The 26,813-nt window shown below is 43.2% G+C and overlaps 1 protein-coding gene across 1 annotated transcript; it reads right to left on the bottom strand.

Moving 5' to 3' along the window:
- Positions 1-706: 706 nt before the first annotated feature.
- On the bottom strand, positions 707-18,289 carry TNFSF15 (TNF superfamily member 15). Its single transcript, XM_019731245.3, has 4 exons — positions 17,940-18,289; positions 5,925-5,967; positions 4,914-4,961; positions 707-1,664 (listed from the first exon to the last, which is right to left on the bottom strand). The coding sequence occupies exons 1-4, from the start codon at positions 18,159-18,161 to the stop codon at positions 1,210-1,212; spliced, it is 768 nt and encodes a 255-aa protein (XP_019586804.3). The 5' UTR covers positions 18,162-18,289; the 3' UTR covers positions 707-1,209.
- Positions 18,290-26,813: the final 8,524 nt, after the last annotated feature.

Genomic DNA, 26,813 nt, shown 5'->3' with positions numbered 1-26,813 from the left:
CCCTGGAAGTAGCCTTGGCTGAGCTGATTAGCTAATCCCATATTTAAAAACCTTTGACTATTTTAAGAGAAAAATACCCACATAACACTTTGCATATAAAGTTGTGAATCAAACCTCAAAGCACATTTAGGTTAACTTCTCCAGGTTTAACTTCTCCAAATTTAGTGGTTGACTCCCTCCTTCGCCCCGCCTCCCCCACCCCCCTGAAAATAAGTCCATTATCTTCTGGCATCGATCAAGTTTGTTGTACAGTTGGTCTAGTTAGCTAGAAATCTGTCCTCAAGTTTGTTGAGTGACCTAATGAGCTGGATATCTTACAGAATCAGGAGTGCTCCAGAAATCTTATGTAACACTGTCAGATGATATTTTCTTAGGACTTAGAGTTAGTCCTTGGGGTATGTTGAGACTTATTTGACCAAGAGCCATCTGGTGATAGTCGTGTAAGTTCTGAGTAGAGTCTGTCTTGCTCTTCATCGTGTCTCCTGGGTGAAGGCAGTGCCCAGAATATAATTGGTGCGCAAGAAAACTGCGGTGAATAAATGCTAGTGTTGTATTTTTGATATGTATGTGGAACTCATACATGCTTGTTTTTATGCCTGTGTAATATTCATAATAAAGAGAAACGTAGTTTTTCTCATTTGCCATGGAGAACGTGAAAACCAATTTCTTTTTTTGAGAACATTCATGAAAATACCAGCTTCTTTCATTTCTTTTTTTCTTTTCTTTCTTTTTTTTTTTCAGGCACGGTATTAAAGTATGTGCTTGGGAAAAGTGATTAGGGTTTTCTCCTCTGAAAGGTTTACACTGTTTTCTAGGGCTTTGGATTTTATTCAAGGCTCCTGAACTGAAGCAAATACTTCATAATCAAATTGAACAACTGGGCCCACTGGTGACAAATGTGTAGTAAGAAAGTGTGGAAATTTTCCGAGTAGATCATCCATTCATTTGGTGACCAGTGTTTTAACATTTAGAAACTCACCACTCTTCCAAGCAACCATGATAATATATCTGCTTTCTTCTACCTTTTTCCAGTTAGTATTCTCATCAGTAATGCATATAAAGTGAGAACTTTGGGGCCCTGAATTTCATAGCTAAAGCACTATCTCTGTGGGATGCTCCAAGAAAATCCCTGGTTAATATTCTATATGAAAGAGGAAAATGAGAAAGTAGGAGGTGAGGACCTTCACACAATGATATCTGCCTTTGCTCCTATAGCAGGAAGGCTCCGAAGAAGGTTTTATCTTCTTTTGTGTAATCCACCAAAGAGATGTCACTGACGTTCACCATCAGCTTGTCTCCTTCTTGTAAGGAGAACATCGCCCCTAGGTAGATGGGTTGGAACCAGTTGCTGCCTATCTCACACACTGTCTTGGTCCCCATTAGGAGCTGGGTGGGGTCAGGGTAGCTGTCTGTTACCTTGGTGATGACCACGATGATGGCGTCTGGTTTGTTCAGTCGGCTGCCTTGGCTGATTTCACCACACTTGGATGTGGTACCTCGGAATGTGATCTGGGAGTAAACAAAGTAGTCTCCTGACTCTGGGATCACCAGGAATTTATTGGTGTAATTCATTCGGTTCTTGGTGAACGCCAAGCCAAGTTCATGTTCCCAGTGCAGAGTTGGGAACTGATTTTTCAAGGGCGGTGTGGGAGTTTGTCTCACAACTGCAAAGACAAAAGAGAGGTTTGAGTTGCGTGTGTTGAAACCTGTGGACTTTGCAAAAAGTGTCTCATATCATTTTTAGAGAAGAAAGTGATTGCATAAAACCAATAGCTAAGATGCTGCTTGAGGAGGAATGAGTAGAGGTTTTGTGTGTGGACATTTGTTCGGCGTAGCATCTTAGGTCAGTGACCTGGGGCAGATTGCTTTGCCTCCCTGAACCTGAGTTTTCTTACCTGATAATTTAAAATTTTGCCTGAGCACCATGGTCCTGGAGAACAGTGAAGGTTAAGAAATCTCCTCACTCTTCGGTGTTTCAGAAAAAACTTCCTCTTCCCCCAATGACTTAGGTAAGACTTGTGGATACCCCCGCTTGCTTACCTACAACAAGGCCAGACACCAGACCCTCCAATTTCCCATTCTTTGCCTCATAAATGATTAGCTGAACTGTTTGTCCCTAGTAATTCATCAGAACAAAATGCTTGCCAAACCAAACTTTGATTAAGTTCCTCGGCTTCCTCCAGGCCCCTGAACTTTGGCCCAGTACACAGTCTCTCCTGCCGATAGGCTGGCCTCAGAGTAAAACATTCTCTGCCCCTATTATGCCAAACTTTCTTCCCCCTCCCCTGTACCTGGTTCTTTCTAGCCCTGTTTACGCCTCTCTATAAGAGAAAAAACCCTTTTAGCTTAACTCTTGAGACACTTGCAGGCTTAATGGTCAGAGGATCATCTTGCTATGGCAATAGTCCTTTCCCTCCCCCCGCTCCCCACCCCCCGCAATAATCCTTCTTCATGAACTCTCTTCTTACTATGTCAGGATTTGTTTTTTTATTTGACATTCCTTTGCTTAAAAAGAAAGAAAGAAATAATACCCGTGGGAAGGATTAAAAGACATGGTGTGTATAAAATCCTTAGCTATTAGGGATATTCTTTAAACTGGATTTGCTTTTATCAGGCTTTTTGTTTCAGACATGCTCTGCTACAAAGAGAGATCATTCAGACAGAGTTAAATGTTTCCTATCACTCCCTTTTAACATTGTGGTCCAAAGCCACATGAAACATAGGCCGTAATTAATTAAAAACCAAAAGAATTAACATGCAGGGAAATATTGGAACCAGAGATCCAGAACATTTTGGAAATGCTTCTCCGGCATTCACAGGGCCACAATAAAAAGCCAGTGTAGTTGACTCATGGAGTGAAAAGGACCAGGGTTTTGGGCCACTTATGCCACATTCCAATCCTGCCTCTGTAACATGTTAGGTTATTAATCAACTATGCAGGTTCCTTCTCCTCTCTGAGTCTTAATTTCCTGTCTGTGAACTGCAGATAAATCTCCCTCAGAGACTTGTTCTGAAGATTAAGTGAATGGAAGAGACGTGGACGTTTTTATCCTGATGGCTAGATACAGCATTACTCAATATATATTTATTTTCTTCCCCCCAAATACACTAGCATCTTTCATTGTGACTGTTTAAAACTAAGCCTATTTCATTCTATATATTCTTATGTTTGCAGTATTTGCACATATCCATTATATAGAACCTATGAATGAATGCTTTCATGAAGTATGTCTAGAGCAGAAAAAATGAATAGAATCAAATCATTATTTCAAATAAGATAATCTGCCGTAAAACAAATACTTTTCAGGAAAAATAAAGACACATTTTAATTTCCTACAACCACTGTTGAAATCCACACTAATCACCATTATATACTGTCAGTCACAGTTTGGGGACAAGTTATGTTTAAAGAAGCATTTAGCAAACTTCACACCTGGGGGTTGACCAGAAACCTGGTGGTTGACCAGAAACCTGGTTCTTGAATTTTTTTTTTTCTTTTTTTTCCTAAAGTAACTTTCCCATAGCTGACTGGACTATGGGTTCTTTTGCAACCATGACCCATGGTCAGAGTGTGTGTGGTCTCCCCTGGCCCCTGCACTGAGTGGCCTCTGGAGAGCTCTGTTGCTTCTTTGCAAAATCTGTGAAAGGCATTTTTATTAGTTGCCATGGTAGTATTTACACTTTTGTTGGTGATGCAGTAGATTAAAAAAGAAAAAATTCCTCCCAGATCACACAAAAGCAAAAGTTATTTAGTCTCCAGATAAATCAAGTTCTGTTCAATTGCATACAATTAGCTATGTCAACATAGCAGCAAGCAGGAATTCGGGCAGGGAGTCTGTTGTAATGGAAGCAATGCACTCCTGAGAATCAAACTCACATCTCAGCTGTTCTTAGTCATGTGACTTGGGACAAGTGAATTTAGTTGCCCATACCTCAATTTCCCCATCTCATTGGGCTAATATGCAGATTAAATAAATCACAGATGTAAAATGCCTACCCCAGTATCTGGTACATGTTAGGACTGCCATTAGAGCCTGGATTCCCTCACCAATTTCTCATCTCGCTACTCGGTAGGAAGAGTGCTGGCATCTCCATACTCGATTTTTAGGATTTTCCTGCCCAGCCTGTTCAATCTTTCCCATTCTTATAGGCAAGTGGTAAATGATGGTGACCTGGTACTAATCCTTACTCAGGGCTCCTCACAAACAGCTTCCTCTTGATTGAACATTAAGACAAATGTCTTGGACCCAAGGGTATCCTCCTGTGGGTTGCAAATTTTCTAATAGGTCAGGAGAGTATGCTTGCTTTTTAACTCTTGTTTTTCAATGTTTTTTTTCTCCCTATGGATTAACATGTTTCTGCACCGTCTTGCTCGTTTCTCTGAAGTCTTAGAGGTATATATAACTCCAAGTGTGAGATGCCAGAAATTTCGACACTACACTTGGGGAGCTGGCTAACTGGTGATATTATGAGATGGCTCTTAATCTCTTCACATCGTGAAAATTCTTTGGAAATATCTACCTGAATGTAAATGTCCAATAATTTTGAGTAGGGCACAGATGGACTTGATAAATTGGCGACTCAGAGGATCATTCAGAATTATGTGAATAATTCTGAGAAATAATCATAGTCTGAGGAAAGCCATTTCTGAATGACTGAGTATATGAATGAAAGAAATAGTAGAGAAAAGAAAGAGTACTGACAGAATCTGAAAGAAAATGCCCAAGAGATATGGGCCTTTGGCTCCCTTTAGGAAGGAAGACCTCTGAGAACCCTCGACTGAGAGAGGGTGTCTGTTACCAAGGGGTGTGGTTTCCAGCTTGAAGCTACTAGAATGATTTTGGCAAACACACTAAAAGAAATCTCAGGTCCATGGTCCATGGTCTCCTGGAAAACACCCCGGGGAGAATTACCTGTCAGGTGTGCCCTTGGCTTATCTCCACCAGCTCTGGGAGGTACATCTGTAAGGAAAGAAGAACAATTCTTTGTATGAGTCAGAGGGTAACCAGAGTGAAAACAACATCTGGAGAGCTGCGTGGTATCTGCAACTGGAGAGAAACATTCCTTTCCTCCAGCTTGGTCCAGTTCCACTCTTTGCAGGTTTGTTTTTTTCAGGGATGGGGAGCCTCAGGAAAAAGAGTCTTCGACACAAATGAATGTTGGCCTATGACTTTGGGCAAGTTATCTAAACTGTCTGAGACTCTGTTTTCTCAACTCTAAGATGGGCACATTAATTCCTACCATCGGTGGAGAGTGCTCAGAACGTTTCTTGGCATACAGTTGGTGCTCAATAAAACGCACCTTGCCTCTTCATTGCTCCTACTGCTTCTGTGGAAGCTAATTGGCCTTTTGCCATTTCCATAGTCCTTTAACCATATCCACTGCGGCATCCAGATGACCTAAGGGAATGGAGTGGGAACCACTCTGTAGATAAATGACCTTGACAGTTCCCTTTTCCTCTCTGGTCTTCTGTTTCCCTACCAGTTCTCCAGAAGGCCTCAGAATTTCCTTTTGGTTTTCAGAGATGATTGTATTAGACAAGGTATTCTAACTGCAGAGAGAAAGATGATGTTGTTGATGATAAAACGGAAAAATCATTGCATATTTTTGATGTGGTAGGCATTATTCTAATACTTTATAGGGTTTAACTAATTTAATCTATACTATCCCTGGGAGGTAGGTACTATTATAACCATTTTTATAGGTGAGTTAACTGAGACAGAGACAAGTGAAATTCTTTGCCCAAAGGTCATCAACTCCACAGGCCATGCACTCGGCCATGGCACCATTTTGCCTTCTTGGTGGCTGAGGATGTCCCTTACTTCTCCTCTTTGTTTGCATCCCTCTGAACCTCCTAAATACCAGAACTACTTGATATGTTCTTGTTTCCCACTAGAAAAGGCATCAAATAAGAGCATACTTACCAGCTCGCTGATGTGAAGGTCCAAACTCCTGTCCTTTTGGAGTCTGTTGGGAAAGAAAAATATGGTTCAGACCATCTGTGATCCTTTTGAGCCCAACACCCACACAGCTGCCCACGGCATGGGTATGATTAAGATGCTGCTGATACCCAACCCGGGTACTCTGAGATAAAGGAAATGGGAATGAGAATATTTGGTTGACGGGAATCTTGCACCCAAGCTCTCCCCTTGCTTCCTCCAGCACCCTGAAGACCTTTCTCTCTGTTATGCTTGTCTCTGAAGCTCAACGTTAAAGTTCTGTCTTGAGAGCTCTTCCTGTTCTATTTTAGGGCACACTGACATCTTGTCATTGCTTCTGTTATTTGAACCAGTAATAACACTCGCTTTATTTTTTTTTACCACAATTTAAAAATTGGAACTATTTTTTTTAAAAAGATACAGCAAAAGAAATAATGTCTATGTTCTTCTTCTCATCAGTCTATACAATTCTTCCTTGTTTCCTTGCAATGCATGATGACTTTATTCATTGCAATCCTAGTTCGTGAACCATTTCAGATACCATTTCAGATAATAGAAGAGTAACTGCTTCGGAGGGAGGCAGAGCTGGGCTCGAATCCTAATTTCCATCATTTATTGACATAGGACCTTGAGCAAGACACTTTTCTACTCTGAGCTTTGGTGTCCTCGCTTGTAAAATGGGAATAACAATATTCATAGCCCAAGATAACTTTCGGTTTGAGATGAGGACCAACTCAGAAAATGCATGAGTCAATACACAGACTGCTTAGAAGATGAAGGAACCCCTCACATGCCTGCATAGAAAGCTCAGGAGCAAAACTAAGCTCTTAGCTTAGGAACAAAATCACCATCTTACATTTGGCAATGTTTCCAAATAACCTTCTCCCTTATGATTTTGACTCAACCTAGAGTCTTCTGATTTGGTTCTTGTAACTGCTCAGTCCCCATGAACAGTGATTCTCACATTACCATGGACACTTGTTCAGTTTTACATGCTAAAACCTGTGTGTGTGTGTGTGTGTGTGTGTGAGTGAACTTGTGAATGAGGAGTTTTGTGTCTATGTGAGTGTGAGAGGAGATAGCTCCATTGGTGGGAAAGTGTTTCTGCATCCATGTATCTCCATGTGTCTGTGGTGTGGTGGGATGTGCATGGATGTCCCTACATGCACATGTGTGGCCCTGTGCGCGTACCCTGTGCGCGTACCCTGTGCGCCATTTCCGAGTCTAGGTCTGTAAACAGTTCTGTGATAACAGTGACTTTGTTAGAACCCAGACCATCTGGCTCTTTTTACTCCCAAGACACATGACCTAACCTCTACTAGAAGCCCTCTTGAGGGCAAAGATCTTGTCTTTGATTGACAAACTGACTTCATGTACTCTCCAGCTCCCTTTCCTCTGCTTTCTAATTCTGTTAATGGTGACACAACTGCTTTCCCTCAGTTACCAGGGAAAGTACCTTTAGTTACTCAGTTACTAAAATTTCCTTCTCTCTTCTTCTACAAACCCAAACTGTCATTTCTATTTTGCACTTTTTCTCTTTCGTGCCTCCACTTCAGCATGCTGTTCTCCTGGATTCTTCCAAAAACCTCCTAACGGGTATTTCCTGTACCTGGCTTCTCCTTTTCTCTAATCCATCTCCTCACCTTTTTCTAAAGTATCACTTTATTGAGACAGTTATCTTGGCATTCAAAGTCTCAATTTACCATCACAGTCCCAGAGTTGGGGGAATCAGGGGAAATTACCCCTGAACTGTCTTACAGGTCTGACAGGTATTAGCCAGGTGATAAAAGGTAATGGCCATTTGAAATGACAAGGCCAACAGCTTGTGTAAGAGAAAGGAGGCCCAACCGAGCACGGGAGCAGTTGGGAAACGGCAAAGATTTCTGCTGTCAGATGAAAACATTACATACATTTAGCATAGGGTTATGAGTCCAGTGGTCTTTGGAAACCTAAACCCAACTGATGTAACGACTGGTCCAGCATCAATACATGTGATGAGGTTGTGGGGTGGAGAAACAGCCTAGAAATGAGCTTATTGTCCTTATTTGCTCTTGACAGAGCTGATAAAGAATCAGTCCTTTGGCAAGGCAGAAACCTGAAGGTGGGGTTCTCTGCTTATTTTTGGCTAAGAAGGCAGTCAGCTAAGAGTTTGAAGGATTCGTTTTGGCTCACAGTCTTCTCATCATTAGTGTGTATTTTGGATGTGAACACATTTCCCTCTTTACACTGCCAGATTTCTGTTACTTGGGCACACACTGTATTTTCATACATGGATGGATGTACATGGATGTTAGTAGCCTTAGAATGCCACACATCTGGAGGCTGTGATAGTACCAGTTGGCAGGTGTTGAAGGATACAACCATCCCAGAGGCCCCAGGAACGTCAGCTGGACTCTCTTTCCAAGAACAACATCTGAAACCTTCCACTGCTGCTTCTCTTAATAATGACTCTGTGTACCATGTGAGGAAGGTTATTGTGATGGAAAGCAGGACTGAGCAAAGAGATGATTTGAGAGGAAGAAAGAGTAACTTATTTAGGGAAAGGTCCATGCAGTTGAGCTGGCTCAATGCCTGATTTCCAGATAGTTGCTGGTAACAACAGGCCAACCAAACATCTTACTGTCTTCCAACCCTGACTCATCTCCACTGCTTTTGGGTTACTCTGGGGCACCGGTGGCTCCTGAAGAAGGTTGGTCACTCAACATTGACTTCCAAATCGGAATAGACAAGGCATTCAAGAGCACCCCATGAGAATGTGACTTATTCCCCTTTAAATGCCTTCTCAAACCACTGGCTGCGACCCAGAATCCAAATTTATTCCCCTCCTGAGCATGTATCACTCCCCAAAGTGATATTACTTATTTGTGTGTTTACTGCTTTTCTCTGTCTGGTAGAATCCAAGCAGCATACAAGCATCTGTCTTGCTCACCACTATATTCCTAGTGCCTCTGACAGTGCCCGGCACTTCCGCTGGATGATCCAGCCTGCAGAATATACTGATGCTTGGGTATCAGGAAGACAGGTAGAAAAGAGAGCAGATGATGGAGTAAGGTTCAGCTTCAGTGACTTCCGCCAGAGTTTTGCAACCCAAAAAAACTAGGAAAGATTACTTTACAATACATGCAAAGTTTTGAGTTTTTGTTTAAATTTAAAAAAATAATTATCTCGAGGTGGGTAACCACATATTTTAGGATTGGGACCACTACAGGTTTTCATCAGGCCTACTTAGAGCATAGGCATGGCTCCAGAAATATTTGTTGAAGTTTCAAGCTTTGGCCAGGAGTCAGAGCCAGGAAAGGCAAGTGTGTATGCCCATGGGCACACATGTTAGTGGGATGGTGGATGCCTGCCACCACCGGCATTTATTAGACCAAGCAAAACAAGCTGGGGCCTTTTGCCCCTTAGTTCCTGTAGGTCAGGGAATTTTCACTCTCGTTTGATTTTCTTTTCATTTTTTTCTTCATATTTTTTTTCTTCCTTCCTTCTTTTGTGTGTGTGTGTGTGTGTGTGTGTGTGTGTGTGTGTGTGTGTGTTGATTGGTAATCCCTGACTCAAACTAACCATAACCTATTACTACAGGCATTTTTAGAATTACTCTAATACTTCAAATAGGACAGAAGAAAGGCTGGAGAAAGGAGGAGACTACTATCTCGTTGAGTGCTTGCTGGGTGCCAGGTCGTGCGCTGAGTGTTTATGTGTGTTCCTCATCTCATACTCCAGTTACTCTCAAAGGAGTGTGTCACCTTTGTATAGACTTTGTCAGCCAAGGGTCAAAGAGTAAATGGAGGGTTTGGGATCTGAACCTTTAGACCAAGTACAGACCCTGGCATATATCAGGAGCCCCATAAACATTAGCCGAGCACATACAACGGACGATCAAACCTGAGCAAGATTGTCTTTGAGATTTTCTTACTGGCATTTCCCCAGGAAAACCCCTTGAGCATATTTTAACTAATGATCCATTTAGCCTTTCTCCCATGTTCCATAGTCACTCTCTAGTATACGCATAAAAAGGAAGCAATATCCATTTTTTGCCCTCAGAAATGCTACAATTGCAAAGGCTAAAGTGTTTTATGACCCATAAGATCCTCCCAGCACCTTTAGGAGAAATATGCAGACATTCACCTCCTTGTCTTTTCCTCTTGCTTCTTCCTAATTGTACTTGCACAAGGATAAATCCAACCTAGAAATGTTTTATTCCAAGGCCATTTCATTTCATCATCCACTAAGGTGCGCTTGACAGGGCTTTACATGCAATATTCAGAGTGGTGTAAAGTGAAGAAGGTGGTGTTTGCAGCAGAGCAAGTGTGGAAATCCCAGCTCTATTATTTCCTGGTGGTCTGACCTTGGCATGTCACCTAATCTCAGTGACACTGTTTCCTCATCGGTAACAGCAGACAATGCTTCTTTCCTCCCAGAACTATTGTGATGGCTAAGAAAGACCATACACATAAAATGGATATCCAATTCATTTTCCTTTTTTCTTTGGGCTCAACAAATGCTTGTGGTACGTGTTGTTGGCTCCGTAGAGCTTCCCTTTGGTTTCACCATTTCAGTGATAAACAGAAGCCACCCTTGTGTCTCAGATTTGAACCCCTTAGGAGGTCTGGAAAGCTTCTTCTTTCTTCCAACAGGAGAGGCTTTCTCAGTCCACAGTTTACTTCTGGACTTCTGCCCTGTCAGAATGCGAAGGGGTTGAGGGAACGGAATGCACCCCCTACACATTTCAAAACCTAAGCTAGTTGCTGCTGTCAGCTGCTGGGCCTCATTCAAGAGAGCGAGCTGGGAGATGACCTCTTGCAGCCACTGTGCTGTTGCAGCCGGGTGGAACAACATCCGGCTGTGTGGTCTGTTGGGTGAGGACCTTGAGGACCACTGAACATTGAATGATGTTTGTGTACACCTTTTTTTCTTTTTAAAAATTATTATTAGTTTCAGGTGTACAAAACAATGTAATAGTTACACATTTATACCCCTCACAAAGTGATAACCCCTTCCCCAATCTACCAGCCCTCTGACATCGTATACAGCTGTTACAATTCCATCGACTCTATTCCCTGTGCTGTACTCCACATCCTGTGACTATATATAAAATTATAGTTGACATTCATTATGATTCAGCTTCAGCTTCAGGAGTACACTGCAGTGATCAGGCACCTACACCGTCCATGAAGTGGTCTCCCTAATAAGACAAGGGTCCATCGGATACCCTACAAAATCTTTACAACATTATTGATTATATTCCCAAACTGTCTTTCGTATCCCCGTGGCCATCTTATGGTTACCGGTTGTGCTTTCTAATGCCCTCCCATTCTTCCTCATTCCCACCCCCTCCCATGTGTGTGTTTACTTTAACAGGCGAAGGAATAGATCCTGGAATCCCCAGCCAGGAGCTGCAGTGGATGTTTCGGATTCACACCCACAGCTGGCTCTACACCCACAGCTTGCCCGCCCTCCCTTCCTTTGCACTTGCATAGCTCCTCTCCACTACCTGGGTTTCTCTGCCCTTTGTACTCAGCCTGACCTTTGGTGTGAGTCGGGCTTCTCTTCCAGCTGTGCCAGCCCTTTGTGAGGTGACAGCACCCCCGAGTGCCCTGTGTTTTACAATTTACAAAGCACTTTTACCTCAACTCTCTGTTGGTTTCCTCTAGACAACACTGAAAGGGGATTATTACTGTCCTCATGCCGACAGGAAACAGCTTGAGTGAAATGTAAGGGCTCACCCAAGGCGAACATCTAGCTTTTTGGGGATCTCCTTGGAGAATTCTCAGCACGGTGCTATGAAGACAATGTGTGAACCTCCTCATATTTTAGACAGAGAATGTAACGCTTAGGGATGTCAGGTACCTTGTGCATTCCTTCATGCCTATCTCCATCCAGCAAACACTTAACAAGTGCCTTCTGTGTGCTAAGTACAGCTAGGTGCTCTCAGGGGAGGAAGGGGACTCGCATTTATTGAGCACTTATTATTTGACGACACTTTCAGGGTGTCATTGGTAAAGCCAGCTAACCACCCCAGGTGGTGACTAATTTGTTGGGCGTATACCCAGAGGCAGACCAGCATGGTGGTTAGGAGAGATATAGATGGTGGGTTTGAACCCCAGTGTCACACTCTATTTGTATGACTGGGCACGTGGCTCAACTTTCCTAAGCCTCAGTTTCATCATCTCTGAAATGGACATGATAGTATTTTCCTCATTGTACGAGTTCAAGAATTAACTGAGGTTATGTATCTAGTAATAACAGCAAACATGTGTTGTACGTATTTATATTCCAGACACCATGTTAAGGACGTTTAGACATGATCTCGTTTGCTCTTCTCAGAACCCTAAATATAAAACTTAGGATGGAGTCTGGTATATAGTAAGTTATTACAAGGTCACAGTGGACCCATGGCTTTCCCTCAAGTCTGTGTAACTCTGAAGCCTGAGCTGGCATCGCTAAGGGGTCCTGTTCTGGGAGGAGATGAAGGGGTCTCAGGAACGTGTGTGTAGTGGAGAAGAGGGGTTCAGAGAACAAGGGCCAAAAGCCGTGCAGAGATTTTCAGGAAGGGGTGGGAGTGAGATTGGAGGGAACCCAGGTGAACGTGGGAGAGAGTATGTGCAGATGATTCCAGAAATAGGACCTGGAAGGCAAGGACAGAGACGGGCACTGGTACAACACTGGGAAATAATGCCTCCTATGGCATCCGTGACAGTTCATTGCACAATACTGAGGGCCCACTGTGCGCCAGGCTTGGGGCTGAGCCAGGGTGGTGCATCCTGTTATGCGTGGAGCACAGACACTGCATGTGCTGGAACAGTGTCTGGAGAAGAGGGAGTCCTGGCCTCAAGGCATCCGTGGGCCAGTGGGGCCTGTGGCCCCAGCCTGAGGGCAGTGGGAGCCACCAAAGACCTAACGCAGTCCCAGGCCATGGTCAAGTGCAGCTGGGTAAAGCTTGGATTGGAGTGTGGGCTGAGGGTACAAGACCAGGGTGGAGAAGGAGTCATGGAGGTAGCTGACACATCAGAGACCAAGAAAAGCCCTCCAGCGCCAAAACCTGCTCTCTGGCCTGGTGATGGCAGATTCCAGAGCAGGAGGAGAAGACGTTTTCTATGATGTAACTTTCATGAGCAGGGAAGTTCCCTAATTACCACTTATTCATCTCTACCTTCTGCCAAATACTTTATTTCTAATTATCCCTATTTTATACATAAAGAAGCTGAGGCCCAGGAAGGTTAGGCAACATGTCTAAGAAGCGGTTAGGCCAGAATTCAAACCGGGTTTGAACTTCTGACCCACGATTTTTCCAAGATGCAAATCTACCTAGCATTCTCCAGGAGTCTAAATCATTTTATCCTAAAACACTTCACTTTTACTGTATCTATTATTTTTACACAGGTAACACACACATTTTGTGCACAAGGGTATATGTTTAAAAATGTCTCCCCCTTTTCCTTGTCACCCAGCCACCGGTTCCCCTACCTGGGCACTAGCAGAGTACCCAGTCTCTTTCGTCCTCTTTTTGGGATAGTCTGTACATTTTAAAGCACATCTATGTATGTAAATATGTATTATTTTTTTCACAAAATGAGGTGTTCCACGTTCTATATGCTGATATACACTTTGCTTTTCCCCCTTAATTACATATCTTAGAAAAAGTCTCCATTATTATATATAGAAATGCCTCATTAAAAAAACAAAAGAGTGTCGGCTACAGTTTCCCATTGCGTGGAAACACCATGATGTATTTAATTGATGCCATATTTATGGACATCTCACCTGAAGGCATTTAATCCCAAACCTCTCAAATCTAATTTTGATTTCTGCCCTGCAATTTACCTGGCTGATGAGTTTGTCACATTGAATCTTTCCTTATACATTCCCTAAGGAAGAGTCCAGTGTAAAACACATTTTGTAACAGTCCTGATAACTGGTTTTGTTGCTGCTAATAAAAACCTGGAACATTCCTACACTAGTTGCTGTTGCTTTTCCAATGTCTGATTTGGGGACCTGGCAAGAATGGGGTCAGTTCTGTTTTCTGGAATCTAGGTCTGGGTTTGGCCCCCTGACCTGCTTTTTGCCGTGAACTTTTCCTTCCCATATTGGATCCTTGGTTTCCTCAACTGTAAAATGAGGAGATTGGACTAGATCAAGGGTCATCAAACTTTTCCTATAAAGGGCCACATAGTAAACATTAACTTTGCTGGCGATACAGCTCTGTCACAACTACCCAACTCTACTATTGTGGTGTGAAAACAGCCATAGACAGTATGTAAATAAACGGGCGTGGCTGCGTTCCAATAAAACTATTTACACAAACAGGAAGTGGGTGAGATTTGGCCTGTGGGTCATAGTGGCTGACCCCTGGACTAAGGGTGCTTCCATCTCTTAGTCCTTTCCTACTTAGGGGAACAAAAGGGACAAACACCCACCGAGTGCCTATATTGCCAGGCACTCACTGGGGGCCTTAGGGAGATCACTTGGAATCCTCACAGCACTTGAGTCACGTAGGTAATGTGGGAAAATGGAAACTCAGAGAAGTTGTGCAGTTTGCTCACTCTTCCTTTTGAGCCCCTTTGGGCCTCTTCTACTTAAGACTCAACTCGTTTTTATGTTAGACTAGAAAAGATTCTTAGTGATGCCAACCTTCTATGTTGTTACAAGGATGGAATTGAAGAAATCCCTTAGCACGGTCCTGGCAGAGAGAGCAGCCATGGAAAGATTGGGAACAGGAGCACACATGGAGGGCTGGGGGACTGAGGGGAGTCAGGGTGGCCGAGAAGCCAGTGATGAGGACAGAGGAGAGGAGGGAGCGTGGTACCAGAGGGGGCCCAGAGTCCGGGCCAGGACACCATCTTGCGAAAGTTTTCAAAGAATCATTTTGGCTTCTGTGTGGAGGGTCAAGCCCAGGATTGTCGTTACAGAATTTCTTGTTTTACATGCGGGTGATCCATTCATTCATCTATTAAAAAGGATGGATAGAAAGTTCTTTCCACGATCATAATGCTTGATTGTGAAAAGGGAGGAAAAGGTGAGGAGGCAACATGGAAACCAGAAGAGACCTGGATTTGCCAACTCAGACCCCGCCCGGTGCCCTCCCAGCCTTGTGACCTTGGCTGCTCCCATAGACTCTCTCTCGCTCCAAGTTCCTCATCTGCCAGATGTGACTGCCCATCCCTTCACTGCATCTCTGGGTTGCTCTGAATAGTCAGGGGGATCATGTTTGTGAGAGCTCTCTACAAATGTACCTGGGAGTTAATGTCCGATTATTATTACTGTTGTTATTATCATCACTGGCTTATCTTCTGCTACTGGGCTTGCTCCTCAGGGCTGTGAACGCTCTGGAAGGGCTGGGAGACCCTCTTCTCTTAATTCTCTTTGTGTTAGAGTTGAATTGCCTTGGGCCGGGGCGACTGTGGGAATGGAAAACTCATCCCATGAACAATTTCAGGTTCCATGGATCTAGCTGTGGGCAGAAGATGAGGAGTGTGGGGCTGGGGAGAGGAAGAGGAGGAGGAGGAAACAAGGCCTGGAACATGAAGGGGATGGGTCTGCAGGGGCCAGTAAGGTGGTTATTTGCCCCCCAGGTGAGTTTGGGGGAATCTACTCAAGCAGATCCTGGTGGGGCTTTTTATTTGCAGGGCTTGTGGGATAGTCCAGGCTTTGGAGGAGACAGATCTGGGTTCAAGTTCTGGATCTAGGTCTTACTAACTGGGGAATCTAGACCACAACGACAAAAGCAGATTAAAAATAAAAGGCTTAGTTCTCCCTGTTGAAGTAAAGGAAGAGATATCATTTCGCTCCTTTTTTGTAGAGCATTTACTTTAGAAACTTGTAAGTACTTTCTCCTCTCTTTGAAATGCATATACATCTTTTTGAAGACCAGATAAACCTTTTTTCCCCCTCAATGACCTGGGAGCCATCTCTTTGAACTGCCACTGTGGAGGGGAGCAGAGAGCAGGGTGCCAGCTGGCCTGGTTTCCAGCTGGATAACCTTCAAAGGCCATGTTACCTCCAATGGCCTGTGTTGTCTGATAGGCCATGGAGTCCGTGGCCTGGACCTCAGGTGTAGCATTCTGACCACCTGCCTTCCTTCCCCCTTCCAGAAGCCCTTCCCTGAACCAGCGCTACCCCCACGCCTGGGCCAGGAGAACATCTGGAATCCCACAGTATGTAGCCTATTCCTTTGTAAGTCATCAGACTTGGAGCTCCCTGAGGCCAAGATCAAGTTTCCCTGGTAGTTGTCTGGTGCTTGGCAAAGTGACAGTCACATCACAATAACTGTGTGAGGATAGCTTTCCCCGTTCCCAAGGTACAAACTACTCCCACACGCCTTATTAGTGCTGACGTTTTGATATCAGTATCCTCTTTTGGTAGAAAAGGAAACGGGCTCAGAGAAACGAAGCCACATGCCTATTTTCACGTGGCCAGAGGTGGCTGAGCTGGGATGCAAATTCTGGTTTCTATGAGCCATGACATTTCCACCCTGTTATGTCCACCCAAGCTTTGCTTGGTGACCTGGGTTTTTCTCCTTGAATCCCATCTTCTTCAGTCTCCTCTGAGCTGGTTCTTGTCCGTTAGACCCTCTGGATCTACTCTTGGCTCTGCACTGTGCCCTGCGAGGATGACCTCTGGGGCACATTTGCCCGAGCAGAGTTTTCCCTCCTTCTTCCTGATCCTTCCCTGCTATTTTGGCAGACCTGCCAGCCTTCCTCTAGTCAGCCCAACGCTCCTCCAGGCAGGCCCCCTCCTTCGTTTAGGTCTCCTTGTGTTCCTGTAAATCTCCTCCCTCCTTTTGCCCCGTTAGGTCAAGGGTTGGTGACCACTCAATGCCTCATCAAAAACAATGGTCTCTTTCTGGCTAAAGAGGTACGGGGTCCCAGAGCGCTGCCTGGGTGCTGCAGTTTGGCTTCCCAGGAAACAGCACCATGGTGGTCTAGGGGGTCACAGCAGTGACCCCATCAATCCCCTGTCCGGCAGTGATCCTCTAACACAAACAGCATTTCCTGGCTCTCTGCATAGTTCTACATTTTCTGAATGATGGCATGTGGCCATGGAGGCTGCTGCCTAAACCACACACAGTCTGTCCGCTGACCCCGATGGGGTGGTGAGAGCTGCACGTTAGTCATGGCCTGCTCACTGTGTCTCTGTGTTGCAGTTGGCCAGTGTTGCTTAGAAGCTGGGTTTCCAATTTAACCAACTGAAAACCCTGTGTTTTCCTCTGGAATTTCATACTTTGGACTGAAGTTAAATCAGTCAACAGATTATGCAAGAGTAGTTTTTAAAAGGGGTATTACTTGAATGACACGTTCTTCAGGCTTTAAGGTTTTTGATATTTCTAGTCTAGAATTACAAGTTTTTGCCTTGACACCTGTACCCCTTCATTGTTCTCCCTAGACCATATATATATATATATATATATATATATATATATATATATATATATATACATATATATATTTGGCTAAGCTTCTCCCAACCTTTCCTAAACTCCCACTCTCCAGCAAGACCATCCAGCAGGTGGTCCTTTCTTGAGCATTGAAAAAATTCTTCTAAACCTAAGAAAGGAGGTTGATTAAATTATAGCACAATAGATCTATGGGAATATAATGCAACCACCTATATCTTCATGCTGCTGTGAATTTATTAATAATAGATTCAATGATAACATATTGGGACACTCAAATAATCCCATCTGCATAGAAATATGAAATTATATACCCCTACATTTTGGAGTGATTACTTCCACAGGGTTATGGGTAATTATCTAAAAATGTGTAGCTTGAAGTTGTTCCCATAGAAACATAAAAAGGGACAATTTATTCCCTGGACATATTGAAAACAAAAACCACATTGGGCCTCTCCACCCCTCACATTCTACGTTTCGTTTGCACGTGAGAGCAAGGAAGCAAAGGAGCGTGATGGAGCAAGGCGCTCCATTCAGGGCTGCAATAGCTGCCAGGCACAAACGGAGGGTCCGCCAATCCCCCAAGGAAGGCAGTGTGAAATCTTGCTTACCTGGAACACACAGGCCTCTCCTTGGGTCCGGAGCTGGCCCATGAGCAGGTAGGTGGTGAGTCCTGCCAGGATGGGGAGCAACACCAGGCAGCAGGTGAGAGCCCAGTAGGCGCTGCGGCTCCTGGCTGCTAGCCCGGCTCTGGCCTTGGGCCTGCAGTTGTCCTCCGGCAGCATTTCCACGCTGGCTGTTTCCCCAAAGCCCAGCACCAGGTCCTCTGCCATGCTCCTGGAGACAGCTCTGACTTCTCCCAGGCAGAGAGACCCCCCATTAAATAGCAGACCAGCTCTCACAGTGGGTGAATTAATCTGCCTACTCCTCCCCCTGGCTTCTCTTTCTCTCCCCTCCACAACACCCTGTGCCCCGCCCTGCTAGGGAATGCACCGCCTACAACAGAAACCAAGTTTGGTCTAAGAAAAAAAAAAAAGAGAAGAAGAAAGCTTCCCGAGCATATTTATGTACAGTGTGCTCATGTGTTCCTTCCTTCGTTTACAGAAGGAAGTCAGGAAAGTCCCTGCAGGAGGAGAAAAAGAATTCATCAAGTCAGTGGGTGGGGCAAATTAAAATATACCTGTTTCTGCCCTGGAGGCCTGCCAGCTGTTCCTGTCTATGGAGTATGCTTCTGCTAGAAGTGAAAGTGAGGGACGGGGAGGTGTGTGGTGTGGCTTGCAGACTGGGAAATGGAAATCAGGTTTACATCACCACTTTGCAAAGTGCTGCCAACCCCTCCGTCTTGTTTTGAACCTTGTAGGACCCCATTCCCATTGCACAGATGGGAATACCGAAGTTCTGGAAGGTAAAGGCATGTGTCCTAGGCCATCCAGGGATTAAGACAGAGAAGCTAGGAAGATGCTCTAGTTCTTCTAAATCATTGTTTCGAATCATGGTTTAGGGTTTTCACCTCTACTACACAACTACCTGTGAAAGGAAAGCATATTTCTAGCCTGTGTTGACCAAGTGTCTAAGCAAAGAGTATGAGGTCATAGTCTGAGGAGAGGACATTGACTTCTACTGTCTGATTAGTGCCAAGTTTATTGAGCAACAGTGATAGACCTTGCTCACACAGTTGGGTGTGTATGGAGGGCGGTCACAATATGTACCCAAATGTAACATTTATTAAACGTTTGCTTTGTGGTAGCCACTGTTCTAAGTGAGTTCAGTGTATCAGTGAAATTATTTAATCCTGAGATAAACTCTTGATGTAGTAATGTTATTATTCCCATTTGACAGGTAAGGGAATTGGAGCATAGAGAGTGAACAGTGAAGCCCGGATTGAGACTTGGGCAGGCTGCCTCCACAGCTCCTACCCATTACACTGTATCTGCTGCTGTACAGTGCATGTACACAGACACCTGTACCAGTTCTACCCAGCAGGAGGTCGTCTCGTCCAGCTAGGGGTTGCGGGTGCTTCCTGGAGAAAGAGGTGGTGTTGTAACTAGACCTTGAAGCTTTGGGAGGGTGATATTGGCACGGAATGGGGACCTGCAAACAGATGGGTTACAGAAAGAAGGAAACTGAAGGATGTCCTGTGGCATTTGGAAACCATTCTGACTAGAGCCTCCATTCGATTATTCCTCCTGCTTATAGCCTGGCCTAAACCCTTCAGGCGACTTGGAAAGGCCTTTTATGACCTGGTCTCTGCCCAGCCTCATATCTTGCTACTTTTCCAAACTGTAGTTCCCTGCCTCCCCTCCAATGCACTACGGACTAACTGCTCTATTGCATGTGCTGTTTCCTCTATGTGAAAGCTTCCAATCCTTTCTTTTCATATCACCATGCTCTCTTATTTTATAACTTCATGTAGAAAAATGTTCTGCAGCTCTCTGTCTCTAAGTTTGGGTAAGATGGTCGTCTATGTTCTCATAGCTCCCCATTCTTCTCCTATCATGAATATTTCATATTAGACTGATTGGCTATTTTTCCTTCACGCACATTAAACCGTTAGATCTAAGAGGGCAGGTACTAGGTTACATCCCTTCCCTGTAGCTGTAGCACCTAACATAGTGACTGTCACATAACAGACTCTTAACAACATCTATTGAAATAAGAATCTAAAATATGTTTTAAGAATCCCAGCAAAGGATAATTTTTATGTCCCTTGGTTACCCATTCTTGGTTAATCTAGTAAGAAACTTTTCCACTAGACTGCGACCTGTAACCATACACCAACATTAACTCAAAGTGGGTCAAAGACCTAAATATAAGACCTGAAACAATAAAGTGCATAGAAGAAAGCATAGGTACTACACTTATGGACCTTAGGTTCAGAGAGGATTTTATAAATTTCACCTCAAAGGCAAGGGAAGTAAAAGCAAAAATGAATGAGACTATATCAAACGAAAAAGCTTCTGCACAGCAAAAGAAATCATCAACAAAACAAAGAAGCAACCAACTGAATGGGAGAAGATATTTGCAAACAACACTTCCAATAAGGGACTACTATCCAAAATATATAAAGAACTCATACAACTCAACAACAAAAATACAAGCAATCCAATTACAAATAGGCAGAGAACCTGAACAGACAATTCTCTCAAGAAGACAAACAAATGTCCAACAGATATATGAATAAAATGCTCAACTTTACTAGCTATTAAGGAAATGCAAATCAAAATAACAATGATATACTTCCTCATACCTGTTAAAATGGCTGTTATCAACAAGACAATAACAAGTGTTGGAGAGGTTGTGGAGAAAAAGGAACCCTCATACACTGCTGGTTGGAATGTAAATTGGCACAGTCACTATGGAAAACAGTATGGAGTTTCCTCAAAAAATTAAGATTAGAATTATGATCCAGCAATCCCCTTCTGGATATCTACTCAAGAAATCTGAAAACATTTATGCATAAAGATATATGTACCTTTATGTTCATTGCAGCATTATTCACGGTGACCAAGGCATGGAAACAACCAAAGTGTCCTTCGATAGATTAGATAAAGAAGATGTGGTACATATATACAATGGAATACTACTTGACCATAAGAAAAGGTGAAATAGTGCCATTTACGACAACATGGATGGATCTTGAGATTATCATGCTAAGTGAAATAAGTCAGGCAGAAAAAGTTGAGAACCATATGATTTCACTCATATGTGGGATGTAAAACTGAAAGCAACAAATGAACAAGAAAGACAAACAAACAAACAAAAACTCATAGATGCAGACAACAGTTTAATGGTTACCAGAGGGTAAGGGGGAAGAGGGAGTCGTAGAAGAGGGAAAAGGGCTTCAAATATATGGTGATAGAAGGAGAGCTGATTCTGGGTGGTGAATATACAATGCCATATATAGATGATGTATTATAGAACTGTACACTTGAAACCTATATAATTTTACTAACCAATGTCACCCCAATACATCTAATAAATTTTTTTTAAAAGAAACTTTTCCTTGAGACTAACCTAAATATTTGTGGTTGTAACTTTTAAACACATAATCACACTCAATTTCTTATCATGAAGGGATTTACCAATGTGTTCTTACATTTGTACTTCTTTTTTAGAAAGTGGGTGTGCTTTATCAAACCAGTCTTAAAAGTGGTAAATGTATCGGCTCAAGAGAAGGGTTATGTACTATCATCTATAATATAAAAAGGTCTTGAAAGACAGCAAATACTAAAAAGACCAGGTTGGGGATCTGGAGACCTGGGGTTTAGTCCATCTGTTTTGTGACCTTGAGAACTCTGGTAGACGATCCCCGTTCTAAAGTATATGGCTGCTGCCCAGCATGATAATAACTAAGCTTGCTATAATTCTGTTTAAGTGTTGATGGATTCTGAGTTTGAGCCTGGGGAATGTCCTTGGGAAGAGAGTAAGAATTTTAGGTCATGGACTTATAGACATGTATTTGAGGTAATTGTAGATGTACATTTGCTTGTAGTTGTAAGAAATAATACATTGCTCAGGTTTCCCCAAAGGCAACATCCTCAATAAGTATAGTATAATATCATAACCAAGGAATTGACTTTGACATTGATATTCAGATTCTACCGGTTTTATATGCACTCATTTGTGTATATGTATTTAGTTCTGTGCAATTTATCATACGTGTGACCATGACCACAGTCACAATACAGAAAAGCTCCATCACAAGGATCTCTTATGCTACATTTTATAGCAACAGCTACTACCTTCCATCTCTTCCTCCTTTAATCCTTGGCAACCAGTAATCTGCTCTCCAAATCAATAATTGCGTTATTTTACAAATGTTATATAAATAGAATCAAGCAGTCTGTATCCTTATGAGATTGGCTTTTTTTTCACTCAGCGTAACATCCTTGAGGTTCATCCAAATTATTGCATCACTAATAGTTCATTTCCTTTGATTGCTGAATGGTATAGTCCATGGTAGAGATGTACTACAGTTTGCTTAACCACTTACCCATTGAAGGGCATTTGGATTACTTACAGTTTTGAGTTCTTTTGAATAAAGCTGTTCAGTTTTTGTGTGAACTTGTCTTCATTTCTTTGGTGTAAAAGCCAAAGAATGAAATTGCTGGGTTGTATGTAGGCACCTGTTTATTTTTGTACCACCATACTCTTCTCCAGGTGGTTGTACCCTCTCTCCAGCATTTGGTGTTATCACTATTTATATTCTATTTTGTCTTAACCATTCTGTAGGTACATAGTGATATCTCACTGTGGCTTTAATTTGCATTTGTCTTATGGCTAAAAATGTTGACCATCATTTTTATTTATTTTTATTAAAAATATAGCTAACATACAATATTATATTAGTTTCAGGGGTACACCATTGTTATTCAACATTTATATACCTAAAGAAGTGATCACCATGATAAGTCCAAAAATCATCTGACACTGTACCACACTATCACAATATTATGGACTATATTCCCCATGCTGTATATTACATCCCCAGCACTTATTTGTTCTATACCTAGAAATTTGGATCTCTTTTTCCCCTTCAACTTTATCCCCTTTTAAAATTTTTCAATTACAGTTGACATTCAATATTATTTTATATTAAGTTGTATAGCATAGTGGTTAGACATTTATATAATTTAAGAAGTGATCTCCTGAATAGTCTAGTACCTACCTAGCAGTATACATAGTTTTTACCATATCATTGACTATATTCCCTGTGCTTTACATTCCCATGACTATTTTGTAACTACCGATTTGTACTTCTTAATCTCTTCACCTTTTTCACTTTGCCCCCAACCCCCTCCCACCTATCACCCCAACAAAGCTAGTACCCTTCTGACACCATACATAATTACTACAATATTATTGACTATATTCCTTATGCTGTACCCTACATCCCCATGACTACGTTGTAGACCAATTTATACTTTTTAATCCCCTTCCCCTTTTTTGCACCCACACTCCCAACCCTCCTCCCATTGGGCAACCATCAAAATGTTTTCTGTATCTATGAGTTTGTTTCTATTTTGTTTGTTAATTTTGTTCTTAAGATTCCACGTATAAGCGAAATCACATTGCATCTGTCTTTCTCTGTCTGATATACTCCACTCAGCACAATACCCTCCAATGCTGCCACAGATGGCAAGAGCCCATTCCCTTCCACGGCCAAGCAATATTCCATTGTGTATATGTACCACCTCCTCTTTATCCATTCTTCCATTGATGGACACCCAGGCTGCCTCCACATCTTGGTATTGTAAACAATGATGCAATGAACATGTAGATGCACATGTCCCCTCAAAGTATTTTGGGGGGATCAAAATACAACCCAAATTGTTTTGGGTTTCTTTGGCTAAATACCCAGAAGTGAGATTACTGGATCCTTCATTGTCTTTTCCTTTTTTTGTAAATTAAATTTATGTGGGTGTCAATGGTTAGTAAAATTACACAGGATTCATGTGTACAAGTCTATATCATTTATATATCACATTGTGTGCTCACTACCCAGAGTCAGTTCTCTTTGTTTTAAAGTCTGTTTTGTCTGGAGCTACTCAGCAAAAGTCTCAGAGCACACCAACTCTAGTCACCATCCACCTGGGGCCTGCCGGAATATTACATGATAGTTTTCTAAGAAAGACTGCAATGCAGAAGGGGCTGGCTGCTTGTGGAGAAAGTACCTCCAGTGTTGGGGGGAGTTGGCTGAGGCGGGGTCCCAGCTGAGTCAGCACGGCAGAGCCGTGGAGCTCACCAGACCAATCAGATTCAGATTTGGCTGTAAGCGTAGGGGGCGGGCTCAACACAAGAAAGATGGCTGCTGCCCGCCGGCTGCACAGGAGAGAAGGACTCCTTACAGGGAAAATGATGACTGTCCTCCAGCTGTCGCCTCAAAGGCACACACCTCAGTTTGCCCCCTATATGCCTCTGACACCCCCGAGTCACCGTCTCTCCACCGCCGCCCACGGTAAATACCTGTGAGTAAGTCTGTGCGGGGCTGTTTAAGAGGACATCTGGGTTTCCCACAGCCTCCCGTCTCATCCGGATGGTCAGAATCCCCACTGTTTTTCACAGCCAGATGTTGTGGGGTCTCCTTTTCCCAGCACCACCACTGTGGGCTGGGGAGCCTCGCTCCTTTGAGAGGAACCTCCATGTCTGAGATATCCCTCCTCATTCTCAACTGCCACACTGAGGTTTGGGCCCATTGTGCATCTCCGCCCCTCCTACCAGTCTGGATGTGGCTTCTTCAGTTTTTCAGTTATAGGACTTCTGTTTGGTTGGACTTCAGATGGTTCTCTTGGTTGATTGTTCTATAATTTAGTTGTAATTTTAATGTGTTCATGGAAGGACACAGGCACAGTGTTTATCTGCTCCATCATCTTGGATCTCTCCCATCTTTATTCACCATCTGTATAACCTCTCTGGTGATACAGACATCTATTTTGGCTGCTACAAGGATTTTCTCACTTCCTGTTTGATTCTCAGTAGATTCTAAGGCAGAAGGTATAATAAATAGCTTACAGATAAATGATGAGTTACTGCACTTGAGTGTCAAGTATATTATGCAAGATAGTGTTCTAGGTATTGGGAATAAAACAGTGAAGACAACAGACAAGAATCCCTGCTTTCATGAAGCTTATATTCCAGTGGAGCAGATGGGGTAAATTAAATAAATTAATAAAATTTTCAGTATATTAGATGGTCTTAGTGCTTTAGGAAAAAGAAAACAGAAAAGGGAGATGAGGAGTTAAACTTAGTTGCAATTTAAAATAGGGTGGTCAGAAAAGGCCACCTTTTCTGAGAGAAGACGTTTGAATGACGACCTGAAATGAGGGGAAACTGTGTGTGTCTCTGGTAGAATACTGGTCCTGACCTTGAAGCAGGTGTGTTCTAGGAGCTTCGGGGTGGCCAGGAGGGCTGGGGCAGTGAGCGAGGTGGACAGTGCTATGGTGAGGTCAGAACCGTATCGCAGGAAGCTGACCACGCAGGGCCTCCAGGCGTGTGTAGGACTGGGTTTCTCCTTCTAGAAGGTGTAAGGCAGAGGGGTGGTAGGTTCTGATTTCACTTCAAAAGAATCATCCTGGATGCTGTGTTGAAAGTAGCCTGAAGGAGAAGTGGAATCAGGGTGGCCACTGCAATAATGGATCAGGTAAACTACTGCAGTAATCCAGATGAGGCATGATGGTGGGTTGGACAGGTTGGATAGGAGATGGCATGGGTAACAAAAAATGGCAGATTCTCAATATACTTTGCAGCAGAACAGACATAATTTCTTCTCAAGCTGGATGTGGGATGAGAGAGAGAAAAATCTGGGTCTAAAGGTTCTCAGTTGGAGCATTGAAAGGATGGAGATGCCATTAGTGGAAACAGGAAAGGAAGCTTGATGCTCAGACCAAGATGTACACCACAAATGATAACTTTTAGACCAACAAGTGGAGAAGAAGACATGTCGAGGAGGCCGTTGGTTGATGAGTCTGGGGTACCAGGGAGCGGCTTGGGTGGAATAGTAATTGGAGAACCTCGCTTGGCACGGCGCTTATCACATAGTTAGTGCTCCAAAGTGGAGGCTCCTCTTGATCACAGGCCCTTAATTCCTTAATCCAAGATCCTTGGGGCAACCAGCTGAAGCCACTGGAACTGAGGATTACAGTGGTGAGGTTGTCGCCTTGGAGGGGTCAGGGGAAGGGAGCCCCTGGGACTTGGGGCCAGGTTGTAGAAAAGCATTAAGTTGAACTATATGAAATTGCCGTTATCTGACGTTTAGTGACCTACAATAATAATAATTTCATGTGGTTCACTCTAATAATGCACTCTATGTACCTTATATTACATAACACTCTCAGTGGGGGCTGGAACAGCACCCTATCATCAAACACAGAAATATTTCCGCAGCCCAGCATACTCATATTGAGTGGGATACACACACACACACCACACACACACACCACACACACACACACACGCCCTTTCAGGTCAGCTTTTGCTGCGAAATGTGTCATAACCACTTTCAGATTTTTAGACCTTTTTGGACTTTGTATTGTGGACTTGTATTACCATCCTTGTTGTGTTATTATTATTTGACCATTCTGTGTGGCATCCAGAGAGTTAAAACAGGCCAATGTGTGGCAGGCACAGAGGCACATTTCAGCTCAGTTTTAAGACTATGTCAGTGCTATTCAATGATAAATCTTGCTGCTTCCAAAGGTGGGAGGTCTCTGTCCCATGAGTAAATACAGGATCTGAACAACCACTTAATGGGGGATATTTTAGAGGAAATTCAGTTGTTGGAGAGATGATTGGCGTTGATGTCTTTTGCAGCTCTTGATCTCAGTGGGACAGGATGACTCTAAATCATCTCTACTATTCAGGCCTCATTCTCTTCATCTGTAAAATGGGGCCAAGTAGTTGAACTTTGTGATTGCTGAGGATGCTTCTGGCATTAATGTTTTCAGGGTCTCTCTGCTTCTTTTTACCAACTGGTTGTTCCTCCACCC

This window comes from Rhinolophus sinicus, chromosome 16, assembly GCF_057876585.1.
Source record: "Rhinolophus sinicus isolate RSI-liver-muscle chromosome 16, RSI-T2T, whole genome shotgun sequence".
In the NCBI taxonomy this organism is placed as follows: Eukaryota; Metazoa; Chordata; class Mammalia; order Chiroptera; family Rhinolophidae; genus Rhinolophus; species Rhinolophus sinicus.
The sequence above is the reverse complement of the archived record's forward strand: the minus strand, read 5'-3'. Positions and strand labels throughout refer to the sequence as shown.

Bases quoted from the DNA above. Each gene is read 5' to 3' on its own strand.
- TNFSF15 (XM_019731245.3), bottom strand. From the start codon at position 18,161: ATGGCAGAGGACCTGGTGCTGGGCTTTGGGGAAACAGCCAGCGTGGAA. The intron at 4,962-5,924 runs GTAAGTATGCTC...CTTTCCTTACAG, and splicing joins ACCTTCACATCAGCGAGCTG to ATGTACCTCCCAGAGCTGGT. The intron at 1,665-4,913 runs GTAATTCTCCCC...TTGTCTTTGCAG, and splicing joins GCCAAGGGCACACCTGACAG to TTGTGAGACAAACTCCCACA.